Source organism: Bombus terrestris, chromosome 9 (assembly GCF_910591885.1).
Source record: "Bombus terrestris chromosome 9, iyBomTerr1.2, whole genome shotgun sequence".
NCBI classification, from domain to species: Eukaryota; Metazoa; Arthropoda; class Insecta; order Hymenoptera; family Apidae; genus Bombus; species Bombus terrestris.
The window spans coordinates 14,546,184-14,573,653 of record NC_063277.1 but is presented as its reverse complement, the minus strand read 5'-3'; the positions used below and the strand labels follow the sequence as shown (position 1 = coordinate 14,573,653).

Sequence of the window (27,470 nt, the reverse complement as noted above, 5' to 3'; positions counted from 1 at the left end):
GGTACATGTAATATTTATGGTGCACAACCATCGCCTTCATGACTGGTAAAGAACATTTTGGTTACGATTTTGCACGATATTGAGATTATAGATATGTTTAATTGAAATGCCTAATTTTTATATGCTATTCCTGCAAAAAATGAAGATTGTAAATGTTCTGTTAAAAAGTAGAGTTTAGACTGGATTATATAGTCTGACATTAGATCCAGAAATGAAGAAAGAAATGAAATACATAAATAATTAAAATAATATGTTTTGCGACAACACAATACGATCGATTGATTATAATAGATATCGTAAAGATCGAATTCAAAATCAAACGCACCTCACGATCGAAGGGCATGCCCTTGACGATTTGAATTTAAATTTCGGGGGAAATCCCGGTCATTGCCTAACGTCCTCTACGACGCATGCGTATTGCCAGGCTTTGCTAAATCGGTGGGTGACCGTTTGCATACCGATTCCACCAGTATTTTGAATTCATCTGTATTTTCTGCGAATAGTGATTCCGCCGACCATTTTTTTTATCTGTTTCCACTCAAATCTGGTAGAGACAAAAAATCCCATTTCAGGAACCTAAATTGGTAAAAAACGTCATGTTCTCATAATATTGAATCCGGTTCTCTGGTCGACCTGATTGCATATGCACAAACATAATTATAAGAAATGTAAAATTATACGTGTTTACGTATAGAGCAACACTTTTTTCAAATAAACTATTATAATTTAACGATGTGATAGTTGACTGCGAATTAAAATTTCAAGGCCAAAAAAGTGAAAATAGTCCTCATCAATCTCTTATCAGATTTCTTTTAGAAAGGCAGATATTTGTGTTCATTTTATTATTTTAAATATTACATTTAGAAAGATTACCTTTGCGTATGCGTGTATAAAAATAATTCATTCGATAAATTTACTAATAATTATTTGTACATATCATATGTATTTGTAATATTTGACGGGGATGCTTTGTATTGTACTAAAAAATGTTGTAATTTACATTCATCATTTTAAACGCTTACACGAATGAAGGAAATGGGAACGCGGCACGTTTTTGCTTAATTAATAATCTCGGTGCAATTTATTCGTCTCTGCGGCTTCGCTTTCAAATCCTTCTTGGGAACACGATATCGATACCTTGCTAATATTTTCTCATGAATTTTAATGTAACGAATTTAATTACAGCTAAGAACCTATTATAGGTATTTCATAGAAGAATAGATGTATGATAAAGGGTGCAAATAAAAACAATAATTCAATTACATAGCTTTATTTATTATATATTATATACGTAAGTTTACATATATTAATAACATAGATGTATTTTATATTACATTTCCATAGTAATATCCCTCTTGATAATCTGTAACATAAAAAGGTATTGTTTTAATATCCTCTTTTTATTTTAAAGATCAACAGATACATATTAGACACTTTCAGATAGAGCTAATGGTTTTCAATCATTAAAATCATATAATTTTATTCATCATTAAAATGACATAGTTGAAAAGTTATGTATTTTTTAAATTAAATATTTACCTATATTTCAAGATCTGTAGATTCATCCAAATTTTCTTGTTTGAGGTACAAAGCGCTTTCTGTAAAAAGGAAACTTTCTTATTTTTTTTCAGAGGACAAATAATATATTTAAAAATATCTTTTGTTCTCAGAGGTAGTGACGAAATATGTATATTTATATCATAAAAAATCAAAAACACCTGCATAGATACATCATTGAAATGGGAAATTAATATTTATATCAAAAGTTATATAAGAAACACTCACTGGTTTATGAAACGCAAATATCCCGATACTTCAAAAACATTTATGACTAATTACATTCAACTCTTATTAATTGCAGATCCAGCAATTAACATTCTGTAACAAAAAGAAAAAGAACGTTGCAATAAAATCGATATTTATTACATTGCACATTTAATATCGTCAAAAAGTTATCAGATAGGAGCGAAAGACATATAAGTAATTCTACATTCTAGATCAGTTGAACTATGAACTCATCACAAATTTTATTTATTCTGAATCAAAATATTTTTAATATTTCACATTCTACAGAAAAAAATATAATGTGGTCATAATTTTGGAGGTGATGTCTGATGTATAACACATTCTACATGAAACTTCTATATCTCTTTTTCTTGATCTCCAATTTTTTATTTAATTTACTAATATGAATTTACTTTATCACACAATTAATTTTACAATCATTATATTTCATCCAAGTAAAAGAAAAATGCTACTACTTACAGGTGCCATATTGCGTAATCACTTTCATTGAGTCATACAACCACTCTGAAACAAAACAAATATATAATAATTTAAAAACCTTCAAGCAATAAGATATTTTATATATTTAGTCTGAAATTATCAGATAGGAGCGAAAGACATTTAAATAACTCTTCATTCTAAATCGGTTGAACTATAAACTCATCATAAATTTTTAGTCCGAATCGAAATATTCTTAACATTTTACATTCTATAGAAAACATATATTGTCGCAATTTTAGAAGGGATACAGATTAGTGTATAATAAATTCAATGTAATTCTATCTCCTAAACGTCCATATCTCTTTTCCAGAACTTACCATCTTTCATTTAATTCACTCAAAATATGTTTACATCATTACATAATTAATTTTACAATCACATGACATTTCACGCAGACAAAAGAAATTACTACTTACATATGCAATATTGTGTAGTTACATTCATTCAACCATATAGCTGCTCTGAAACACAAAGAAGACATATATTGATATGAAAATTCTTAAGCAAGTAAATATTTTATTTATTTCCCATGGAGTTATCAGATAGGAGCGAAAGACATTTAAGTAACTCTTCATTCTAAATCAGTTGAACTATGAATTCATCATTTGTACATTAAAGATAGTCCTTTTTAATAACCAATGAGGCACACACCATTATTATTAAAACTTCTCAAATTTTCCTTGAACAAAAATTCTTGGTACATCTATTTTTTCTTTCAAATTTATAGTACGTCTTTGTACGTAATTGCATGATAAAACTTTAAAGCCAATTGATTCAAATAAGTTTAATACTTCTTCCACTGAAAAATAATACGTCCTGAAATGAGATATTGGCATCAACTTTGTTATCAAACGTGATATATTTTGAACATAACATTAATTCATGATATGTTGAAAAATGTAAATAAATTTTACCTAGTTCCATCTTGTCGCATATATAGATTTTCACTGATTTTGTGACCAGGTTTAAATCTTAATTGAGCCATATCATACAGACCATAGTCTCTAAAAAGCACAATCCCTCCAATATCAAGAATGTTATACAAGTTTTTCACAACTCTAAAATATTATAATTTTTAATAAATCGGCAACAATTACCGTAAAGTAAAAAATTACACAAAGTATAGCTTACGTTCTAAAATTTGTTGGATTAATAGCCGATAATACAAATATTAATGTTACTATATTCACAGAGTAATCCACCTCGCAAAAACAATTTTCTGTCGTAATATCAGTTTGAAAAACCTTTATATTTTTTGGATTATATAATATATGTTTCTGCAAAGAATAAGAGTGTAAGGCACTTAACCGTACAGACACATTAATTAAAGCATTAATAAATATATACCTTTGTTAACTCCACGGCTCTAGGAGAAAGATCACAGGCAAATATCATTTTAAACTTCAATCCATCTTCGATCAATGGATATATGAAATTTCCAACACCGCATCCAACTTCTAGAAGGATCTTTTGATCGTCTTCCGTACCCAAGCCTAGCAATTCATGGAACTCTCTGGTAGTCCAGTGTCTATCTTTAAAGAATCTAGTATCGTTTCGTTTATAAAACAAGTCCCAATGCTTTTTAGCATCTTTTTCCAGTTGATTAGCCCGAAATTCAGAAACTAATCGCGAATTTTGCGCCTGCATTTTCTCGATTTCCTCTTGAGTGAGTTTCTTCGCCACGTGGCCTATATATTCACTATTTTCTACAGACTCAGCCATTTTCCCAAACTTTGTCGTAATAAAAATTTTCTGAATTGAAATGCAGTGTAAATTTCTTAAAAACCTTTTTGAATTTACAAGTGTACCTTGTCGTAATTAGATGAAACATCTACGCGGGTATAAAGAAACGGTTATCGAAGCCGAAGAATCACTCAATAAAACAACCTCCCACCTTCGAGTCCCAAAAGGAAATGAACGAACAACGTGCCAGTGCTGAACATGCGTAACATGGACATCTCCCCACCACGTCACGCGCTAGAATAATCTGCCTAGACTAGTGACATCAGGGTGGCCATCTTATATACTAGGGAAATTTATACACTAAAATCTCTAAGCACTGTCATTCTTTTGCAAGAAAGGGGATATTAGTACAATACGATTATAATGCACACGATAATTGCAGAATTAGGAAAAACGTATCATTATTGTGGTAAACAGCTTTTATACCATTTCCTGAATATATTATTATATTACCTTATTATTAATATTTTCCTGATATTACGTATTCGTCAAAATTTTAATATCTCGCAATGTTTTATTCGAATAATACCACCTAATTAATGTAACATTGATCTCGTTGTTTTAATTTCTTGAGTTTAATTTAACTTTATAAGACAATGAACATCATTAGTATGAATTCCACGCATGAACTTATTCGATAAATTAATATTCGGTCGCCGTACGAAACGAATATTTTCTGACTGCGTACAGCATTGTCACACGATGACACAGTGCTGAAAGGGGTTAATCGTGACTGAAATTTATACGATGATTGTACTATTTCGTTTAAGATTTATAATTACTCTATAAAATTCATCGTAGATAAGAAATATCAAATGTTTATGTACGACAAAGATTATCATCATCAGATACGTATTTGTACAAATTTCATTGCTGTGGATAGCATCGAAAGTGCATGCGATAAAATAAGATATTTTATTAACAATAATGCCATTTACTGTACCCACCCTTCCAATAGCAATTGTTATCTTCGTGAAATTAATAATAAACTCTCTAATACTCTGTTAATTCTATAATTTAGATCTTCCATTATTATATTTCCGTTGTTGCTTCATCATTTATCGTATTACGATTTACAAATACCTCATAATTTGCAAAAAGAACGAGGTCAAAGGAAAATTAATCGATCAAGTGGTATGTAGGTCATTGCGGACCAGAATTTTGTAGAGGGCTTGACGGAAGATATGACGATAGATTAACCGAATGAAATGAAAAACACGTTCCGCAACTCGTAGTCGTTAGTGCTTCTTCGAATAATGCATTTGGTGGCTTCTATAAATTTAGAAATAATTGATATCTTTTTTTAAGAGGACGCCTCAGAGATGTTTAAAGCTGTTAACACGTCGACGAATATTGTAAGAAATGTACAAGTTAAGAATGATTAAAGAAAAAAGTATTATTTCGCTATAAAAGGGATCAAGATATTAAGCGAATCTTTTTTGCCGATGCTGCATATTACGCTTCTCTGATCCACGTAATTTCAAATCCTACCGAAGCGACATTCTCATTAAGCTACCAGTAAGCCATCATTTTTTCCCCACAAAATTGATTACGTGACCATGTCTTCAGAAATCCTGTCGCCACATTCTATTGTATTTTGTGCGGGGAAAACGAGTAAAAGACGATCCACTATATCTGCGTGGCAATAAAAAAGAAAAGTCGTAAACCTGCTTTGCTTTAAACAAATTAAAATTAATTTTTTCCTAAATCACTAAAATCCTTTGCCGTAAATTCAGGTATTCCGTATTTCAGCATAACCGGAACAAGTGTTTTTACGTAATATAAAGAAATTTCTCCGCGTTCGTCACTTTCCTTCACAGTGAAACACGGAGTTAACATCAAATAAGTAATAGTTCAGTCATTTTCAAACTATTTGAAAAACTCGTGATTTATTTGAAGAAAATTCGAGGCATGTTAAACAGCCTGTTCTTTAGAAATTAACATTGACGGAGGTGTAGGCAATTGAAAGTCGAAGAGCATTGAGGAGCGATAGACACGGACACATAATTGTAGGCGCGGCGAAGATGCTTCGACCGTGCCTTTTCCATTTGTCGAGACAGCCAACGTCGAAGCATCTTATACCGTTCGTCCTCGTGGGCATTCCAAGCGGGAATTCTCGAAAGCCAGTTGTGCCGTAGAAACACGCGTCGGGGCCTGGCGCTCGCCGGTACTTTCGAGTGCTCGTAAATTCGCTGTTTTCTCGCTTTGTGTTGTTTTCGAGTGTGCCGAATTTTCTTGACAAGAGACCATCGAATACCAAAGTGACGTGACTAAGTACTTGACCTCGACGTCCACAATTCTTCTGTCAAATTCAAGTAAGTGAATTCAAGTGCTTTTGACTCAATATCTTTATTATTATTTTTTATTGAGACTATTGCCACTTAATAAGAAGAAATATTTATGCTATACCGCAATAATCAACTGGATTTATCTTTCCGTATACTTCTTTATGGTATCTATCCAGTGACATATTCAGATTTCAAGGAAATATATCCCTGTATATGATCGTATCTGTTTCGCATATTTAAGAGCTTTAACGAGCAAACCTATCGTCGAACACAGTTATTAAAATTAGTCTTAAATGTATCAAACGTGGTGAGAACGGCTCAATAAAGATTTTACGATTAATATTATACTCATCGCATCTACAATTGCAATGAAGCGATAAATTGATTAAGGGTGAAGCAGAGCGTGAATCGAGAAACCGAGTGGCGCGTAACATGTAAAAAATTATATAGTAAAACATGGACATTAAACGATCATTGTAAGCCGTTCTTTGTGCGTTCGGGCAAAAATATTGTAAGCGATATATGTACATATTATTAACTTATCTTGTTTTTCGAAAGTCGAGCGAGACCATCTGTTGGGTGTCTCTTTCGAAATCTTTTATTTTTACTTATTTTTTAGTAACATAGTTTCTTTTTTTTTTTTACAAAAAATTATAAATCTTCTGAACTCTTGTAAATGTTGCAACTATTTACATTGTTGATCGACCAAACATCTTAGCAACCGTCTCGTTCCGTTGACATGGTTCGCCAGCAACGATAATCGGAGGTTTCGAAGCGGAAGCAACGATCTTCGCTTAACAGCTAATCGAAACAAAGAGTTGTTCGTGCAACGCTGCAACGATACTTTCGTTCGTAGAAGCTTACAGAATTCTCATTGAATTCGCATGAAGGTGTAGAATCCGATAAATGTTGGCGCAGAAATATGCAAGCTTAAACAGATTTGTGTTTATTTTGACGATTACGATAAGAAAATTTCAGTCGTTGGAAATTTATGCATACAAAAAAGGGAACTACAGTGCCACGCAATTTTTATCGTTTCTCGATGACCAAATCGTATTCAGCTTTCCAATTAACTGCAGGAAAAGTGCTTGGCCTAAACTTTCTAAGCGGGTATCGTGGCATGTGGTCGCTAATATATGAATGAGATGTCTGTACGTACACGTCCCCGAGGTGCGAGCTCGTAAATGCGAGCTCATAAAATAAAGTTCCAAGGATTCGCGATATCGTTATATAATTGCCACGGTCGACGTCACGTATCGGTTTAGTTAGACTACTTGCGTAACCAATAACTTAATCTATTTAGGCTTTTTCACTACTTTTGCACGGGCAATTTAACGTCGGGAAACTTTTTCTTCAATTGATCTTCAGCTATAAGCATTCCATAGTTACGTAACATATACGGAAAAGCAATGCCACGTAAACACTGCGATGATTATCATGCAAATAGCAACCGAATGATATTTGCGGACCGCAAGCATTTAACTTTTCCACGCGGTCACTCGCGGTCAACATGGAGTACCGTTGCACGTTTATCTGTACTGTTGGATGTATCTACGCAACTGTTAGTTGCCGCTGCTTACACGGCGATGTACGGTTTCAGCGCTGCGAATGCCAGTCCTTCGCTAATATTTCTTACGATCATAAAGAAAAGAGCCGCCTGGTTGCCCAGCAAACTCCGTTAAATCGCGCGCTAAGCTTCGTGCTTTCCTCGAACGATTCGGACACAGACTAGGTTAATTCTCTAGCGGGATTCAACCGCCTACATAAAAATAGCGGGAACCACGATGCATATGTACATATTAATTTGAATATTTCATGCTTGGAAGACGAGAGAATATTCCGATTCCGCAATCGCCAAGTTTTAATAACCGCATATAACTTTCGACATATTCGAGTGTTTTCATTGGAATTATTTTAGTAAGATTTCTATCGGTCAGGTAATGGAACGTTGCAATGTTCCATCGCGCGGGCGCAGAGAGCCCAGGATTGTTGGGCAAGATTCTAGATCAGAAGGAGCACACGGAGGAGAGGCCAAGCCTCTAATCGATATTTCTACATTCCCATCGAAATTAGTACGAGCGAATAAACTCCTGCAATTCGATAATGCGACCACGAAATGTGATTCGTCCGTACATACCGTAGATACGAAGGTCCAGGCCCATTCTGACCGTCTCGATACTTGTGTATTGCCGCTTCTAAACGCGTGTCTAGAACACCCATATACGTATAATTCGTGTAACTCCCAACATTCCAGCTGGTGCATAACTCACGCAGCATTAGCGATTAATAGACATGACATAGCAGCTTATTGGCATGACATCATGATCGTAGTTGCTGTTTGATAAGGAAGATAGCAAAGTAGGTATCCTTTTTTAAGCTTCAGCTCATAATTGATGTTATCTTTTTTATATCCATCTCGATTTCGATGCAGAACGAAAGGTGTAAATAATTTCGTTTCAGTGTAACAGCGATAAAGCAATGAAACAGTTTTTCTCGATAACGAAAGTATTTTATGGATCTACCGAACGAGCTAATTTGCAAATAAATGTCAGCTCAACTTGCCTTTTACTTCGTTTCGCTCGAATGAAATTGTGGGAGCGTATAATTATTAATGATACTGTTAATTTATAATATTAAGTCAAAAGAAGAAGAATAATTTATTTTACGAACCTTGCATTTTATCTACCTTTCTAGATAAAATGTATACGATGTCTGTGCATCCCTGCAAATTCCTATCATTTATGCAGCACGCGAGTTTAAATATTGACACTTGCTTTCTCTCTTAAATCGAAAATATCCTCCATACTATTTTCACGCGTATAATGTTTTCTTTTAGTACAAGTTTCGAATGCTACGCATACTTTCCTGCTTATCTCCTGCTCTGTATAAAATGATGAATAAAATAACGCGAACAATTATTTTAGCGATTTAATAAAGTTTGAACTCTGCGATAACTGATTGATAAATTAATTAAGAAAAAATAGAAAGGAAATAAAAACTGAACGTTTCACCGAGAGTTAGGTTGTAAAAAAATAGATGCGGTATTTCAGAGATCTTGGATAAGCTTCCATAATTTCGTAGCACCTGTCTTTCAGGCAGGTTTCTTTCTGTACCTGCATTCCAGAGAAAGTTAACCGCCATGATTTGGCACGCAATCGAGGCGCACAAACAAACTTGTTCGTGCGTATATGTATTTCCATTGCCTTCTCATCTGGTGCTCTGTATACACGAAGATTCTTTAAAAAATTGCAGGTGTTTATAAACTAAAGACAGTTTCTCTTTTCAATTTCAGATTAAGATATTCATGCATCCATACGTTATTCGTAAAAGCGGAATACGCGCAATTTTATAGCAAATGTATCAATTTTAAATATATTCGGACTTTTCATTACTACCACAGCGACGCGCGATCACATGTAACATGTAAAAATAATGCATCAGTTGCAATCAATGGTACCAATGGAAGCGTTCGAAAGTATTAACTCTGGTCACATGGTATTTCCGTTAGCTTTTAGATGACAAAAATATAATTTATCATGTGTAATCGCCACGCACTTTCCTCAAATAATTTGCATCAGCCAGTGAACTCTCATATTCCGTTTGAAATCGAAGCTTATCATTGAAAACCAAATCTCTCTGAATACTCCGAGCATCAGCTGAGTGTAATTTTCAACGATACGCTTTCTAGGTATATTGTTCGATACAAGAGGTGAGCATTTGCGGCTACTCGCGCGCGGAAACTCGAGATTTTTACGAGCTCTAGAGGAGAGACGATTCCGATACGTGACCATTTTCATGAATAACTGACACGAAAATCGACCGACAATTCAAATCGGTTTTAGTCCAAATAAATTATGCTCGCAAATTACTTCAAGAAATTACTTGTGATCTTCAGTTGAAAATCGCAATTATCATACGTCCGTACTTGCAATCGTACTTTACAGCGTCTAGTTTTTCGAATAGCCTTTGATCGTTGCTCAAACTGTCACGATTCTTAAAATCAATATCTTGAAATATCTTTTTGCAAAAATCGATGAATATTTGATCAGTGATTCTCATGATTGTGAAATTTGAAAGTGACTTATGTTCAACTTTACGAATCAAAACAAAGTTTGTTGCAACGATGACGATCGATGGTCAGCTGTGAAGAAAAATAGAAGCGGCTTTAAACCACGCCTCGCTGAACTCAGATACACTTTAGAAAGGCGAGTCATTGCGTTGAGCAAAAACCTTTCCATCGCCCTTCACTTTTCGCGGGAAAAACAGAATTTGCGATGTGTTTCGCCGTGATACCCTCGCGTAGACACGTTCCCGACGTTATTGAATCATTACAATTTATTGCATTATATTTCAAATACGAGTTCTTCCTTTCTATGATTTCGTTCGCGAAAGCTTCCTTGATTTTACGGTTAGAAATCTCTCCAACTAACTAAGGTACCTTTTCATGAATAATTTGAGGAAAAATTATTTATAAACGACTTACTGCAATTATTTCGTCGCAAATAAGTGAAATCTCCGTTTTCTATTTTCTGTATTATTAACCGTATAATGGAAACAAAAGGTATCTTTAATTGAATTCCACCCAACGTGTGTATACCTGTTAGTTAAAAAGGCTTTTAGTATTGGGAAACTTCACAACATTTTGCACCATATTGAAAAAAATATTGCCGTGAAATCTTTTTGATAAAATTTTCTAGAATATCGTTATATCGTCAAATTGTTATCAAAGAATTCAATTACAGAGTGGAACATGAAAATAGACTTTCTAAAAGAAAAAGAAATTCAAGTTCTTCGTTGTTCTGAAAATATGGAAGTTAACGAGAAAAATTATATTCTTTGCATAGCAATGCATCGGAGAATTGATTTCTAATTTATTTACTTTCACGTTGTTATTGTAAAATGACATTACTCTCGACTACATTAAGACGTAGTGGAGAAATATATTTTATCTCAGGAGATAGTTAGACTACATAATGTCTCACCGGTATGAAATACTACTGCGAGATGTCAGTAATCGATGAACACACCGAAGCCATCAGCAATTCTTTATGGAATGAAATAACACGATCGGTTGACAATACGCGTGAAAATCTTTGATTTGTTGTATCGTCGCTGTCCGACCATTTCGCAGCAATTTCGTTGTCGCGGGTCTAGGTTAAATATACTATGCCTTATGGCATCATTATTGATTGATCGGCTGTCAACGGCATTCGTGCACAGAATTACGTTTCGCGGTGGATTTATACGGGTTGCGTGCCGCTATCGAAAACGTTGATACAAATAATATCGATGTGTACGGAGTAAATTCATCGTAGAAAGATATTGTGCAATGAGATTGAAATTTTAGCATCATGAAATCGAAGGGAGTAAATTTATAAAATTTCATAAACATTATGGATAGTAAGAGACGCGGATGTCATCCACGTTCTCATTAAGTTCGATGACTTTAAGTCCATAGGTTTGTTAATTAATGTTGCAGATGTGAGAAAAAACTGATGCAATTTTCCCTAGCATATTTATCCTTGGACTACGTATTCAGACGTAGTTAATACATAGTATGTTTCGAATGATGCAAAGTGGTGAAATCGAGGTTGTAAATATATTAGTATGTGAAACTGCAATATGAAATTTAGCGCTAAGTTGTACCATAACAGCTATGAGAAACTATTTCGACGCATTGCGGAAGTGGAATGATCCGTATGATCTGGCTTGAATTGTACCGTAATAGAGATGTAACTTCTGCTTTGCAGATTGAATATTACTTGGCAGGATGGATGCTGAGACTGGGGCCATTTTGGCCCTACAAATATTAGCTCTCTGTTCGATAGCCGCTGCCCTGTTGGCCTACCTAATGCGGCAATCGAGGAACGCCACTGACGAGTACGAGACTCGTAACAAACTCCATGTACTCGTGACCAGCTGCGATACATCCGTAGGCCTGCAGATCGCCCTTGCACTTTACGAAGCTGGTTACAAGGTAATACCCGTTGTGTTTCCGTACTTTGCGCGATCATTTTTCTTTCTAAAGAAATTAACGACGATATTACATAGAAATATTCTTTTTGTAAGCTCGATCAATTGTCGCATAGGTATTTGCTGGTCTATTGGATCCTTCTGGAAATTCACCATCAATGAAAATCGTAAGGGCGATAGAACAACAGAAAGAAAGGGAGGAGGATCCGACGAACACAGTTCAAGGGAACACACAAGATCCGGAAATACGTGCTCGCGGTCGAATCGTACCATTGGAGTTGGACTCAACGAGGGAGGACAGTTTACGTGCTTGTTTGGATGCAGTTAGGGCGAAACTTCCGGCTGGCGAAGATGGCAAGCGATTGTTGATTTAATGCGAAGATAGAACACGCCCCGTTCTTTATTCGATCCCGGTCATTTTTTCATAGTTCTATTCGTTACAATCTCAATTACAAAGTACTGAACTCAAAACTATCGACGAGAATGAGACATATTTCGAAAGAAAAGTTGAAGACCCTGTAACGAATATCTCTAGCCGATGTCGAATGAACAGGTGGGATACTTAATTAACCAAAAATCGTGTTATCTTGAAGGAAAGTTAATTAAGTTTTGCACGGTGTTCGAGTTTTGTTTCAGAAACTTTTCGCACTACCGTTCATCAATGGCCAGCTGTGTGCTCCAGGCTATTCATTTCGACTTTAAGTCACTACCGTGTTATTTAATTATACGAATCTAAAGGCGTGTGCGAAATTTTATACAGAATATTTGAGTTGTGCTAAAATTTTAAATTGAAATTGTAGCCTGAGATGTAAATAATAACATCTACGTAGGATCGAAAATTGCTTTCGCAATGATTTCGATTAGTTATCCATCTCGATATAACACTCACCGAGTTCCATCGTATAGTTAGGACACGAAGGAAACGGATCACATATAGCGGAGATGCATGGAATAGAGCTTTCAAATTTACTAACCGCAAAGATTTGATAGCTATCAAATTTTTCGATTTCCTAGAAAGTGCTTGGTTAAAAAGAACAAATCCAAGCTACGGCTACTGGCAACCGCCCGTCGAAGGAAATGAATCAATTTCAATTCATATTTCTTGCTTTCCATATCTTCGCAAACATCGGTTTATAACGCAATTATATTGGACTTTATACTTCGTTATGTATCGTTTCTCCTGTTTTTTCAGTATCCTTTCTCTAGCAAATTCTTGAAGCAGATTGTAGTTCTCATTGCTAAGGTCCCATTAGCGTTCAACATCTGTATTAGACCTGGTAAAAATTTCGTAAGGACGCACTTCCATCTTCGCTGTGTCTGTCGCGTTGTCCAAACTCTTCACTTTACACTAATGTACCAACTTTGTTCGACTACAGGTCTCTGGGCAATCGTGTACACTGGCGGTTTGGCCCTATCAGGTGCCATAGAGAGACAACCGAGTTCCGCGTGGGAATCGATGTTACGACATAACTTAGTGGCGCCACTTAGGACTGCGAGAATGTTCATTCCTCTTTTGCGCGTAAAAAGAGGTTTGTTTCAATTTTAAAGTTGAAAACATACACGTAAGATCTTCTATCCCATGGTAAGTTCTAAAAAACGTTTTTTTTTTTTTCGAAGGACGTATCATTCTCTTGGGCGATTCCACGACAAGCTACGGTACCAAAATTGGAACAGGACTGGTAGCATACAGCGCGTCCAGGAAAGCCGTAGAAGGAGCTGCAGAAGCATTAAAAAGCGAACTGCAATCCTCCGGGGTTGACGTCGTTCTCCTTAGACCGCCACCCGTGAATCCTCTTATTCTTTACAATTCACCTGTTCTCAAGACGTAAGATCCCAAATGTTATATCATAGTAACTTGTAATTCTCCAATATAACGGTACAACGTGCACTTTGACATCGAAGTTTTCAATTTCGACAGTCGATATCTTTAAAGTTAAAATAAGAAATGCTTTTATTTTCAGCTCCGACGTAGAGTCTGGAATAATATCTTCCGAGGGAACATGGACCGCGCCTGTATCTACACATGCCATTCAAAACTCATTAATCCCTGCACTAACGTCACCTTGTCCACGTATTTCTTACGACATGGTTGTCAAGACGAGGCTCTTCTGTAGATAAACCAATTTTCAATTAGTGGATATTAACGTATACGCAAACTTTAATTAGTATTACGTCAAATTAAGTATCAGTCACTAATACCTTGTAAGACTAATGTTTGTTATCTTAACGTCGGTAAATTTTACACTAGATTCATTTTAACCTTTTAATTTTAAATCATCTTGTTGGATGTATCGATGCGCGAGAGGCTTACGTTTTCAAGAATATGTACAGTTTTGTAATTAATACAATGTTAACAAAAACCTGTAATTAATTTCAAAGTCTCCTTTGTTGTCTCCTTCTGATTATAATTTCAAACATTGACATTACAGATGCAGAAAGTTTCCCCAGTCAATAAACTGAAATCAAATAACTTCTGTTCAAATATATGTACATGGCACGTTGGTATTGTAAATTATTTAGTTCCTATTACATAGTTGGTAATCACCAGAAACTATGTATGTATATTAGTTTCGGTAACGATAGTACCCATCGCGAGTTTCACGGGTAATTCGCAAGCGTCTGAATTAATAACGAATTTGCTTGTAACTGATGTGCAACTTTGAATTCGTGTAAGCGATAAATATCATATCCGCAACACGGAAATTTAAATGAACAATTTGCATTGTCAAGCCACAGATTAATACTGTTGAATTTCCAAATTTCATTGAGTAAAGGCGTACGCGCAGTTCCTTTGAGTTGCGCAATTTTGACGGCTAAAAGAAACATTACTCAATTTCTTTGTCGCTAGTTCCGAAAACCTGTTTCGTAAATCATCGAGTTATTGCCGAATCGTGTGAGAATTAGCTAAAACGCTATTTGAGCAAAACTATATTTAAAAAATATGCCCCACGAAGATATGCACTCTGCAGAAAATATTATAAAGTTGAGTATTATTGTCGCATGAAACCCTATCCTAATTAATCATCAGACCGTGCATAATCTTTTTCCGATACCGGAAACAAAAAAGGTACATGAAAGGTTGACGAATTAGAAAACTGTAGCTTCATCTGCGTTCCTAAAATACATTTACATAATGGCATGGGATTTTCAATAAACTTAACGTTAATGCAACTTCGATGATAAATTCATTAATAATTCATAAGGCAATTCGTCAAAAATATTTCATTGACCAACATATATTAGCAACATACAACGGTGATAATCATTAAATCAAAGAGATATATTCCTAGAGAGAGGGGAGAAAGGAGGAGAGGGTATTTGACTTTACATCGAATCGATAGATTACAATTCAGTCAGGAATGAATGTATCATACGAGCGAATGCTGTGCGGAAATGCAATAAATTCAACAATAAACTGTATTGCCATGCTGGGATGCGGCTATTCAGGCGACATATTGACACTCGTTCGCTCTATCGTCGAAAACACGCAATTTATTACTCATTAATCTTGACAGTCTAATTTACGTTATTGATCGAATATATGATAGGACGATTTCTTCAATGAAATTGAGCAAAGTCAACGTGGGAATAATAGTAGCCCTATAATTCTAGAATTATCGCAGATTTTCGTGTTGATTAAATCTACTAAAGTATCGGTAATGCATTTGCGTATACTTGAATTTGGATAATAACGAGCGCAACTTCAAATTAAAGTTCAAGTTTATATACGGCACGCGTAGATATTATCGATTGGATCGAGTGATTCAAGTTTCAAGCGAAAAATTTGCGTTTCGTTAGCAGATCGTTTCAATCGATTTTTTGTATATCCGGACCGTGAAATCGCCTCTGCAAAGGTATTTTGAAACAGGAAACCTGAATTTCTTGGTTCGCCAAGTGTTTCGAAATGCATTTTTGTCAAGCTTTTACATCACAATATAATTTCGATGTCAATCCGTGGCTGGCTATGACGAAAACTAGAACTGTAACGGCAACTTTTAAAAAATATTCGGTCCAGCGAGCAATACTAGCTTTGCCTCTCACTCTATTGAAATCACTGACAAGCTATGACAAATAAATTAATGCTTTAATGACTTCTTTCTTTCGTGAGCTGAACGCTCTTATAAAATAGGATTTTTGCGATACAATAATCAGTCTATTCGTGATCCTCTAAAGGAACAAATATGGCGTTGATACAGGTGAATACAGAGGATACAAGTGTTGGAAAGTAGCGGTGAACGCATTACGTCTTACTTGAGATTATTGGTGAAAGTTAGCGTTGCGATTATTGACACGTTTACTTGATACAAATTCGTTGAGAAACAATTAAGCAAGGATTACAACGCAGGCAACTTGAACAGTTCGTCGAACGAAGGAATGCTGGCAGACGGGTCTAATGCGATCGATCGTTCCAATTTCAAGTTTCACCGATGTTATTGATTAAAGAGTGGGGCGACGTTCCGTAAAACGGATCACGGGATCCGTGACAAAGTATTACAAAGTCGTAATCGTAAAGTAAAAACGCAGCATGTTCTAGAAGTCTTTATGCGATCGGGAAAATCGCCTCTGCGAGTCTGTTCCGCTTATCATCCATATTTCTGAGAAAGAATAACGGGTTCTCCTTTTGCAATTTTCTACCCAGAATGCGCGACCTTTTATGATTAAAATGAATTTCTGTCGTGTTCTTCCAGCGTTCGATTTTCACGATTAATTTTCGAGATATTTTTGCCACGACTTTCCACCCAACCGCACGCTCTACGTCAGAAAGCAGATTAAAAATTGACAATTCTTTTCTTGTCTTATTCGCTTTCAGAACTTAGTTGTTTTTGCTCTGATCTCGATCACCTTTGCTAGTGCTCAACTAAAAATGTTTCACGAAGGTATGACATCGGTCAAATATTCTACTAATGTTGAAATTTAAAAATAAGGTTACTGCATTTAATTTTAGACGACGAAGACACTGGTAGCGTAGATAGAGCCGGACACAGTGGGGGTGGAGGTCATGGTCATGCGTATTCCTTTCATCACTTTTCTGGACCCGTGGTGGGCCATCACGAAGAGATCATTTGGAAGGACAAACACGGCCATCATCATCACGATTACAAGGCCCATCCTAAGTATAAGTTCGCCTATGGTGTGGATGATAAACATACTAAGGACTACCATGGACAGAAGGAGCATCGCGACGGTACGTATACCGCCAAGCTCAAAACATTGATCGAGCGTCGACAAGAAAGTGTACCGAGACTTGATTTCGTGCTCTTAATTAGAACCTTGAATTAATTGGACAGTGGAACTTCCTCTTAATTAGAACTAGTTGCGAGTTTGTTTGTCGACCAGTCCCGAGTTCTAGGACTTTTTTCCAATTTACAGCGAAAAGAATAATAATATGACACTGACGTAAGGATATTTTGTGCCTTTGAATTGTTAATACGAATATTCGAGTGAACGCGTGCCTCTCAGAGAATGATTGATAAAAATATTTTAAATCGCAGGGAAAGAAGTCGAAGGAGAGTACCATATTCACGAACCTGGTGGCAACATGAGGAGCGTAAAATATCATTCTCATCCCCATGGAGGTTTCTTCGCGGAAGTTCATAATTATGGAGGAAATGATCATTCTGGTGGTACTTATGGTGGACATAACCATAGATAAATTACACGATATCTTTTATTTATCTCAATATCGTTGTTATTGAATTCATATTGTTATTGTTATTGTTACACGCACAATGTATTTATTATTATTATATAGACTACAATTTTGTTCTTATTGTTGTCACGTTGAAGAATATTAAACGGAAAATACATTAAAAAGCAAATCAAACGTTAACTTGATTTAACTAAATATCCGAGAACTCATAAAAAATTAACATTCAATACGGCTGTAATCATGTTACGAAAATTTATATGGGAATATGTATATACGATTCATATGTTTCAATAATTTTTATCAACGTTGCGTAGGAACTACAATTTCTTGTCAGTTCGAAGTTTCACGAATGCAAATCATAACAATGTACCTAATTCTTCCTTTTTTCATAGATAGGGCAATTAAAATAAAATATGCATTGCTTTCAAATATTTCTTCTTTAAATTAAAGCTCTGAGTAAATTTTTCATAACGCAAACAGAGGAAGTAACTTCTGTAATTAAATTAACCAAATTTACCCAAGATATCTCAAACTTTCTTTCATCCAGACGTCGTTCAAAAAGGAAGATTCAAATTCTAGCAGCGATAAAATTTCATGAAACTTATTCAGGAATACAAACGCATTATTCCGCTTCCAAAAATACGGGAACGTACAATCCTCTTGCTTCTGCAGCGATGTGTAGGATGTGTAACACCTTCTAGTTCTGGTCCTCTATATCGCATCGCCGACTATATTTTCGCGTCGCCGACTCTTGCGATGATCAAATGCCACTTGAAACTCGTTAAAGTAATTAGCTGACAGAGTTTGCCACCGTTTCTATCCTTTACGTATCACTTGGAAAAATATTTTGTCTACTGAAAAGAACATGACATATTTTTCATTTAATATTTATAGTAAATCTTAGTAAGTAAATCTTAGCGAGTAAATCTTTCTTTTTAATATAGTTTTCAATGTACTGACAGAGGTTGAATCATTTTATGAAGATTATGTGTATCCACTCCATATTGTAGAAGGTTTTGGATTTTGCATTGCAACTGATAATACAATATTAATATTTTATTAAACGACTGGCCCATGAAAACGATCTGAATCAGAAATTCATCGCAACCAACCTACTCCCTATGTATTCACGCACAAATGACGCATATTCATTCCGTATACGAATGCGCGCTGCAACGCGCAGCGCAGATCGATACAGTCCTTACTAAAGTAAACGGATGGATTACGAGTAGACTACGTGAAATAAGCTTTCCTCGCAAAAGAAATATGTCGACAAAGTGGACGGAGTTAGCTTGTTCCACTTATATAATCTCACGCCTCTTGCTATCCTCTTATGCTTCCATCTCCTTCAGAATGGATACATTTATTTATCTAATCCTGCGGAAATCGTGAATCCAACAATTCTGTTACAGAAATGCATTTGAATGATTTTAATATTGCATAAAAACTTTATTAAAATATATACAATCTACGTTATGGAGCAAAGTATTCGTATTTCCCTGCGAGACAGTGAGAGATGCACATTCATTGAAATATTGAAACATCTTTCTATGCATATGATCTCCCGGGTGAAAAGATGTGTTTATTGTTTAATATATCTTTCGTCGAATCACTCCGTTTCAATTTTTTAATTCCGAGTCGTTAACAACGATTAATTATTAAATATGTAAGTTTAATATATTTTCACACACGTAACTCTGTTTTGTCTTCTAAGGTTTTTCTACCTAAGGTTTTTCATTCATATAACAGTAATTCGTATTCAAATACATAAATCGAATTACCAGAAGTTTATTTAATCGAGCTTCAACTAAAACTTTGTTTAAATAAATGGCGTACCATGTTATAAACTGTAGATGGCGTAATAAAATTTCTCAATAGTCGGTATTACAGAACATGTGTTTTCGAACAAGATGTATAATAGAAGAACTATTTTTTATATATATAATAGAAATTATTTGGGGGGGGGGGTAAAATCATTTAGATGTGAAGGGATATTACGGCATAACGAACTACCAAATTAAATTCATTAAGTTAATATAACTTAAAATTGACACTTAAAATTAGAATACATTTATTTGATTTAAATCAAATTTTAAAAAATAAAATTACAGATATTTTTCTAAGTCAATTGTATTATTTAATAGGCGAGGAGGATAAAAGAATGGAGTTTTTTATTTTTTGTTCCAAGTTAGACAATGTATCTCTGTACGAAATGCGCGCGCAATGTTCTTATATTTGGTAGAGATAACAGCGCCAATGAAACGGCAAAATATGCAATTATGTATCGCAATGTTCAATCGCAATCGATATAAATTTCTCGCGATCGATATATCATATTGGTGGGCAACAGAACTGTAGAAGTGTTAGTCTTGGACGAGAAGCACAGCAAAAAGATTCGAGAACGGTTCATTTAGAAGTTGTCAGGTAAATATATAGTTTTTAGATTTATTTTTGTATTGTCGAATTCATCTGCGATTTAGAATAATGAGTAATATTTAGAAGAGTTATTACATATACATATCCAACTAATCCGATTACTGAAGGTGATTAAGAGTGAATATACATATATATGTACTTATTGTATTTCTACATACAGTAATTCACAAAAGTATTTCAATATTTACTATAGGAAACTTTTATATATGTTATATGTATAATGTAAAACATTTTGTATTAGCATTGTAATGAGGCATGTTTACGTGTATAATATAAAATATTTCGCATTAGCATTGTAACGAGAAATGACCATTTGTATCGTATAAAACATTTTGTATTAATATTCTAATAAGATATGGCTATTGTGATTGTGTTGTCAAATTTGAGACCAATCTGAAGATAAACACGTATAGAAACTACAAGAAATTTACTGTAAACATCAATGTATCTAGTAGCGACGTATCTAGTAAAAAAAATTTGTTTCTGTAGGATATCAACCGAATTCTATTCGTGTGTGTTGGTAGCCTCACTCCACCGAATTACGTAGCTTGCGACGCGAACCTGTTGCGCGGGGGGTTATTCTATTGTCGAAAATCGAGGCATTATAAGATGTATCACCCGAACATGGCGTTTGTTAACTGCGTAATACCTTTGTCGTCATCCTTTCAGCGTTTATACCCAGGCTACGATTAACTTTGTTTAATTAACGTAATAATTATTAATTATTAATAATTTATAAGATATCATAATTTATAACTAAGGTATCTTTCTTTCTTTGATCGTTTCTCTGATCGTTACATTTATTAGTAGTTCGTATCATAAACTTTCAAAATGGCACTTGATCTTCATCATTTATTCGTTTTTATATAATCTGTTCCCTTTATACATTTATTTGATAGTGTTGGTTCGTTTTCGTACAGGTTAGTTGATTGCGAGAGTAACATCGTAGCATTAGGAGGACGCCATGATGTTTAACGATATTCGTTCTATGCAATATTCGATCCGCTAACTTCTCGCAGAAATATGGTAACATTTGATTTATTCTCATTAGGGCAAACGTATCTTTACGTTGCTTCATCTTTTTATAAGATAGTTGTCATGTTTATTTAGTATTCAATTGATGCAACTACATTCCTTACAAATAATTCACGATACTAATATAATTAATATGTACGTAATATGATATTTTGTATAATTTTACGGTTTATTACGAAGACTAAGGTGAAAATATGTGAGATTAAACGAATCACTATTTTTAATTCGAATATGTTAAATTACTTTTTCATTTCAATGAAATTAAACGAATTTTTTAACATTAATTCAACTTACATTCTCTAGACTTTGTTGAAGAATTGAAATAACTTCTGCATTTTGTTTCGTTATCGTCAATTGTCTGTGATAATATTATCATTTCACGTTTTTCTTTCTTTCATTCGTATTAATTAAAAAATAAAATCTGTTGAAAATTCAAACACTTCAAATTGTTTTAAAACTTTCAAATAATCAATATTATTTTTAAGAACAAATTACAGTATTCCACGTTTTGTTACAGATTTCTTCGAGTTTTCCCTTTTTCAGGGGAATTTTGTGGATCTTATTTGATGGGCTTCCCAATAGCTACTCTTGGGTCATCGACATCGAGCAGCGTTCTTCGTATCTAATGGTGAGTCGCAGGCATTTTTGTTCCTCTGGTCACTCAATCATGTCGTAGGATGAAAGGTCCGAATCGGCACGGATGACTGGTTGTATTACGTAGAATTTTTGTCGAGCATAGTGACCGCGAATATTTAATATATATTCGTGAGTAGTAACGTTTCTTATCTGTGTTTTATTTATTAGTTCAGGATAGGTTTTCTTGCACATCGTGTTTTTGTATTGCAATATAAAGGATTGACATGAATAATGCAATGTTTTGATAATTAATATATGTATCTATGTTTCAAAATCGTATAATATAGAATTATTTATAAAATCAAAGTTTATATGATTATATAGAAGGATTAAATGCCCGGACATTGAATATTTATTAATAAATAAAACATGAATATTGTAATAAATAACGAAACAACTTCATTTAGTTATATCGTAGTGGAAAAGTCGAATACCCTCAGGCTTCGTTATTATGAGAGATTTCAATTACATATGACTAAAATTATTATAGTGTTAATGAGTTTCCATGAATAATATTTAATTTTATCTTCTGTTTCATTATAATGTGGAACAATTTTATTATTTGATTTCCATATTTAGTGAAATTTGACATGTGAAATATATTAAAGACAAAAGATTCCAAATTGTAATCTTGTCCGTCCAAGAATGTATTAAATTTCCACGTGCAAGAAGACACTTCGCGACAGGCAGATTTCAGAATCAAAACAAGCTTCAAGCACTTTTTTATGTTTATGTTTTCAAAGATGTGTTCTGATAAAGGAATCTCCTGAGGATATTTCACTGTTATTTATTGATATAAATACCATTTGTATCGAATCTTCATCTGTTCTTTAAGAAATATATTTTTTATTAACTTTTTTTCATTTTTGTGTAGTAGTTTAGTAATTCATCGAAGTAATGAGATAAAGTAGAATATAAAGCTGTTAAAATTGGAAATAAAATTGAACTACAAAGTCGAGAAATATTAGGCCGTTAGATACAAAATATACGAAATATTGCAATTGATCATATTTCAGCCTAGGATTTTCAGGTTTAATCTCTTCCATATTTATTGCTAGAACCTCACTCACGTGTCCAGATGCTACTTAGGTAGGAGACAGGTAGTAGACAAGGTGATTATAAACCTAATACCTAATTTCTCAGCGACTGACGTTGCGTTAGTATATCATGCACGACGTATTTTCCACAATGTATGTATGTGTGTGTGTGTGTGTGTGCGTAGCTAGGCTGTGGAATTGCGTCGTTTTTGCTATTTATTATAATTTTCAAATTAGAAATTTCAGAAGTATGATTGCAATTTACAATAACATTGTTATTAGATATGTACAGCAGATTATTAATCTTGCCTTTGCATTACAATGATATCAGACTGCGTATCAGCTATTTAATAATATTATTTCTTTAGATAATATACATATAGTCACGCACAATTATGTATATTTAATTAAGATTGGAATTCAAATATGCTTCAAATTAATTCTAATTAAAATCAAAATATGCAAAAAATTTGTATGCAACGGTCGGTAGCCAACGTCAGTCGATTTCAGGAAAATGGTATGTAAATTAGAGCGTGAAGGTTGTGTGCCAAACTCGGGTGTCGGAGGCGTCCCGGGACGTTTCTCTAGTGTAGGCTCTTGCGCCCGGGTTATGTGTGAGAACCGTGGAGCGAGTGTGTTGGTGTGCCTGTTTTGCCATTTTTTAAATATAGGGCTAGATAGGATAGGTAGCATACTTTCTGGTGTGAATGTTAATTATAAATAGGTAGGGTCGGGCAGGTTGGCACAGTCTCTGGTTGGGTAGGCGCGTTTTCGCGTGTCCAACCTGTTTCAGGAAAATTGATTTGAAAAATCGATGGCGAGGCTGGCACCGCGAGTGAAGCATACCATTCGTCTCTGCTCTCGTCCATCAATTTCTCGAATTTCGTGGTCGTGGTCGCGAGTAGGTTTCGAAACGGACAGCGATCACTATGATCGTTGGTTTCAGCGGGTATTGCGCCCGAAGAAAGAAGAGGCTACGAGCCGAAGAGGCCCGGCAAATTGCCATAGAAGAGGGCAACTACTAATGGTTTTCCATCCTCTGGATCACCCAGAGCATGGAAAATCATTCTCGTTATTACTTTGTCACTATGCTCGCTTTTAGTATCTGTAGTTATCTCCTTTTTCTTTTTTTTCGATGTATATGTGGGCTGACCAACAGATTAATTACGGTTAAATTAGAGTTGCGAAAAAGTTTTGTATTTTTAAGCTTTTTAGTATCGCGAAAGACTGATTAAGGTTTCAATTAGAGTTGCGAAGAAATGATAATCGTGTTTGCTTTAGCGTTGCTAGTGAAGCTTTCGACTGGTGTTTCTTTTTAACGACTTTCAATGAATCTCAAGTTAAACTCGTTCTTATTGTAACGAGAAATCCGTTGCATGTAATTGGTGTCGTTACTACATAATCTCCGAAACTGTTCGTCATTATCATTAATTTGACTTTATTTGAATACTCAAATGACACAATTACTTACAAAGATACAAGCGGAGTTCCCACGGGATATATAAATGGATGGATTTCGTGCATATAGGGTTAACTTAATAAAGGAGAGGGTTGTTCTAAGCCCTGCTCGACATATTGGGTCACGTATTCCAGCTAGAGGATGCTGTGACGATGTCTGTCTACAGTGAAAGCCGATAGAAATTAATTTTCATTCGTGACGACAGGACATAGTCCCGTATCACCTTTTGTTTGTTAAGTGTACATAAAAAGAATTAAAATGCTCTGTTATATCTTATGAGGGTATCTTCAGATTAGACTAAACGTACTTGTATATATGATATGGTATGGGTCTGCCGGAGAAATTCAAGTGTGTAACTATTAAATGCCTAGATATTAAAGGATTAAATCGTAATAAGTATGTAATCGTTTATCGAGTTGGATAGGGTGGTACCAACAAGCAAGGTAGAATATTTATTTCTGGAGCAAGATTTAAATTGGAATGGCGAGAAGGATGCTGTAATATCTGCTAATCTCTTGCTAAATTACGTAATAAATTTTCAAATTATTACATTCTATCAGGGTTTGCGAAGTTTCCAGTTAGAGATATTAGATCCGTAATTGCTTTCTGAGCGAAACGTTTACAGATACTGAACAGTATTAGCGCAAACTGCTGACAATTTATACAAACATTCTCCTTGTATAATTGCATTCAACAATTTACAATAATAATTTGCTACTATTTAACTCTGAATAATATTCGAACCTGAATTTAATTGCTCGTTGTCTTCAATGAATGTTCTGTAAAGAAAAGATCGAATCCTTAAAACACGTTACACAGTAGATGTTCGATACATATTACATACCACTTAAAAGAGCTATAAAAATGGTACCATGCACGCTTTTATCCACCTTTTCACTTTTTCATAATGAAGCTGATTTGTCAGTTTGCCGTCAAATTACAAAATTGTTGCCAACTTACAATCGGTTACGGGAAAAGTTTCTAACTCGGCTCTTTGTTCGGTCAAGTTAAGAAATGAAATTCTTCAAACCTTTCTGCTAAAAGAAACAGACAATTTCGACAGTCGACCAGACAAGGTAATTTTATCGAGGGAGTGCGTTATTCCTGCGGGCGTGTGGTCTGCTTCTTTTGCTGAATTGGGGGTGGAAAAGTTATGGAGTAACCGGAAGATACGTACACCATCGCGAACAGTAGTACCAAAGACAACACCTACCGGGATGGGTCTGTCAAGCGTGGCCACAATCAGGCGTAGACCAACGGCGTGGACGAGTTGTCGGAAACAGGCGGCGGCAATAATGCGCGATGGACGTGATAGGGTGCGATCGATTTTCTCGATCTCGAGAGAATGGAGTCCTTATTATTCCGGCGAGAAGGCAGCAGACCGAGGGTAGCTCCGTTATTCGATTCGAAGCAGCGGTCGCCTCGAATCTACCGCTATCCCTTCAACTCACGCTCCGACTCTTTTATACTCGCTTTTCTCTTCTCTTTTCTTCTTTTTCTCAGCCTACTTCCTTGTTGGTAAAAATCCAATTCGTGCCGGCGCATTGCATGGAAAATAAGAGGACGGGACATTGAATTGCTGCTATGTAATGGTGCTACGTAACGAAGCTACTTGTGCCGCGGGCTATCGGACTTTAGCGAAACGCGATAATCGAAAGACGCGAACGCGTGCTGCTGTTGTCTTCGATTCATCGAACAAAATATACTGAAAATAAACGGTATTTTTTAAAACGTTCGCGCAAACTCGAGGTACTAATAATATTCTACTAATTACAATGTACCATAATTGGAAGCAGAATCTTTCGTTATAGTCTGTAACAGCTCGAGTGTCATATCGTGGTCGTAGAAATGATTCGTTTCGAACGATCGATTCGCGGCCAATTGAGAATTAGTTCAACGCCAGCGATCGGCTACTGTATGAATCGTGGCCCGTTAATTTTCAATGACCGCTTCGTCGTATTTTACTTAATTCAACGTTCCATTTTGCTTTACCTATCTTTAGAGATGGAGATGAGTTGACACTCCCAAAGATAATTAAAGTTGAGAGTATTTCGAACGGTTAATGAATTAATAATAGTCTTTTTGCTCGATTACATTGGATCTACAGGATTTCTACTTTTTCAGTCGCCAAAGTCATCGGCAGTGATTCGGAGATCTTTTTCTTTTTACATTAGGAATCGCAGCTAAGATCGATTCGCGCAAACAATTTGTCTGATCGTTTGAAAAAAGAAAATCCTACTGCGAGAGAAGCTCAAAATCTCGTTAACCGATCGTTATCCTCTACAGTCGAACAAAGTGTATTCGTGACGCAGAGGTAGTCGCTTATTCGCTCGAAAAGCTTTTCTCTGGTAAACATATTTGCATGGAAGCAGAATGAAAACTTCGACAATGTTTTTCGTGTCTGTGACACGTCAGATTTACAAGTAGTAAACTCACAGGTTCTAAAACACTTTCAGCACAGGATGGTTTAAGTTAGCCGTTCGTGTTCCACTTTAATTGACGTCAAAATAATTCGATAAACGTTCAAGAAACCAGCGTGTTGGTTCCGTATTTCACGTAACGTCTATTATTTCAGGGAAGTTAGGTTACACGCAGCCGACTTCTCGTCAACTTACTCGTAATTTTATTTGTCGGAAAACATGTAAACTGTATGGAACGACAACGTTCTGTACTTGCTCTTTCGATGTTCTAATCGTGCCACGTTACGTCGCGTCGTCTTTTAGTCGGTAGTTTTTTTACTGGCTTTTATAAGGTTTTCCCATCAGGAGATTCACACACAATGGTACGTCATTATCGACATGATTCAGGAAGCAGCCGAGACTCAGAGCTTATCGTCTGTTGCCAGCCTAACTCGTTCTCATTTAACTTTTGCAATACTCATCGTCTCGCTGCGCTGGTGGAAGTGTTCCAATCGTTTGCCAACTTTT

At 35.2% G+C, this 27,470-nt stretch overlaps 3 protein-coding genes, 1 long non-coding RNA gene and 3 other non-coding genes across 10 annotated transcripts in view; 2 read left to right on the top strand and 5 right to left on the bottom strand.

Annotated features, from left to right (window-relative positions):
• Nucleotides 1–1,254: 1,254 nt before the first annotated feature.
• LOC100643534 (tRNA N(3)-methylcytidine methyltransferase METTL6) lies at nucleotides 1,255–6,055 on the bottom strand. 2 transcript variants are annotated; one of them, XM_012312019.3, is made up of 10 exons: nucleotides 4,095–4,480; nucleotides 3,634–4,038; nucleotides 3,418–3,563; nucleotides 3,201–3,344; nucleotides 2,938–3,102; nucleotides 2,703–2,747; nucleotides 2,266–2,310; nucleotides 1,786–1,878; nucleotides 1,540–1,598; nucleotides 1,255–1,363 (listed from the first exon to the last, which is right to left on the bottom strand). In XM_012312019.3, exons 2-5 carry the CDS (start codon nucleotides 4,006–4,008, stop codon nucleotides 2,946–2,948), a joined length of 822 nt encoding a protein of 273 aa, XP_012167409.2. In that variant the 5' UTR covers nucleotides 4,009–4,038; nucleotides 4,095–4,480; the 3' UTR covers nucleotides 1,255–1,363; nucleotides 1,540–1,598; nucleotides 1,786–1,878; nucleotides 2,266–2,310; nucleotides 2,703–2,747; nucleotides 2,938–2,945. The 2 variants fall into 2 exon arrangements, with proteins under 2 accessions (XP_012167409.2, XP_048264691.1); XM_048408734.1 differs by lacking the exons at nucleotides 1,255–1,363; nucleotides 1,540–1,598; nucleotides 1,786–1,878; nucleotides 2,266–2,310; nucleotides 2,703–2,747 and having other exon boundaries at nucleotides 3,007–3,085; nucleotides 3,634–6,055.
• LOC125385705 lies at nucleotides 1,948–2,030 on the bottom strand. The gene has a single exon (XR_007225262.1). It is a non-coding gene; the product is annotated as a small nucleolar RNA snR60/Z15/Z230/Z193/J17 (small nucleolar RNA).
• Nucleotides 2,377–2,461, bottom strand: LOC125385704. The gene has a single exon (XR_007225261.1). It is a non-coding gene; the product is annotated as a small nucleolar RNA snR60/Z15/Z230/Z193/J17 (small nucleolar RNA).
• Nucleotides 2,818–2,900, bottom strand: LOC125385706. Its single transcript, XR_007225263.1, has one exon. It is a non-coding gene; the product is annotated as a small nucleolar RNA snR60/Z15/Z230/Z193/J17 (small nucleolar RNA).
• A 48-nt stretch (nucleotides 6,056–6,103) lies between the features above and the next one.
• Nucleotides 6,104–14,661, top strand: LOC100643411 (D-beta-hydroxybutyrate dehydrogenase, mitochondrial). Its single transcript, XM_003397720.4, has 6 exons — nucleotides 6,104–6,344; nucleotides 12,068–12,294; nucleotides 12,407–12,644; nucleotides 13,667–13,819; nucleotides 13,908–14,115; nucleotides 14,252–14,661. Exons 2-6 carry the CDS (start codon nucleotides 12,088–12,090, stop codon nucleotides 14,406–14,408), a joined length of 963 nt encoding a protein of 320 aa, XP_003397768.1. The 5' UTR covers nucleotides 6,104–6,344; nucleotides 12,068–12,087; the 3' UTR covers nucleotides 14,409–14,661.
• A 115-nt stretch (nucleotides 14,662–14,776) lies between these two features.
• Nucleotides 14,777–17,969, top strand: LOC100646472 (cuticle protein 7-like). Its single transcript, XM_048408735.1, has 3 exons — nucleotides 14,777–17,167; nucleotides 17,236–17,475; nucleotides 17,783–17,969. Exons 1-3 carry the CDS (start codon nucleotides 17,155–17,157, stop codon nucleotides 17,941–17,943), a joined length of 414 nt encoding a protein of 137 aa, XP_048264692.1. The 5' UTR covers nucleotides 14,777–17,154; the 3' UTR covers nucleotides 17,944–17,969.
• Nucleotides 17,941–27,470, bottom strand: part of LOC125385657 — a 128,647-nt gene continuing 119,117 nt past the window's right edge. For all 3 annotated transcript variants that reach the window (XR_007225172.1, XR_007225171.1, XR_007225173.1), the window contains 3 exons: nucleotides 25,757–26,054; nucleotides 18,901–25,674; nucleotides 17,941–18,794 (listed from right to left, as the gene is read on the bottom strand). This is a non-coding gene — a long non-coding RNA (uncharacterized LOC125385657). The remainder of the gene's footprint in view (nucleotides 18,795–18,900; nucleotides 25,675–25,756; nucleotides 26,055–27,470) is intronic.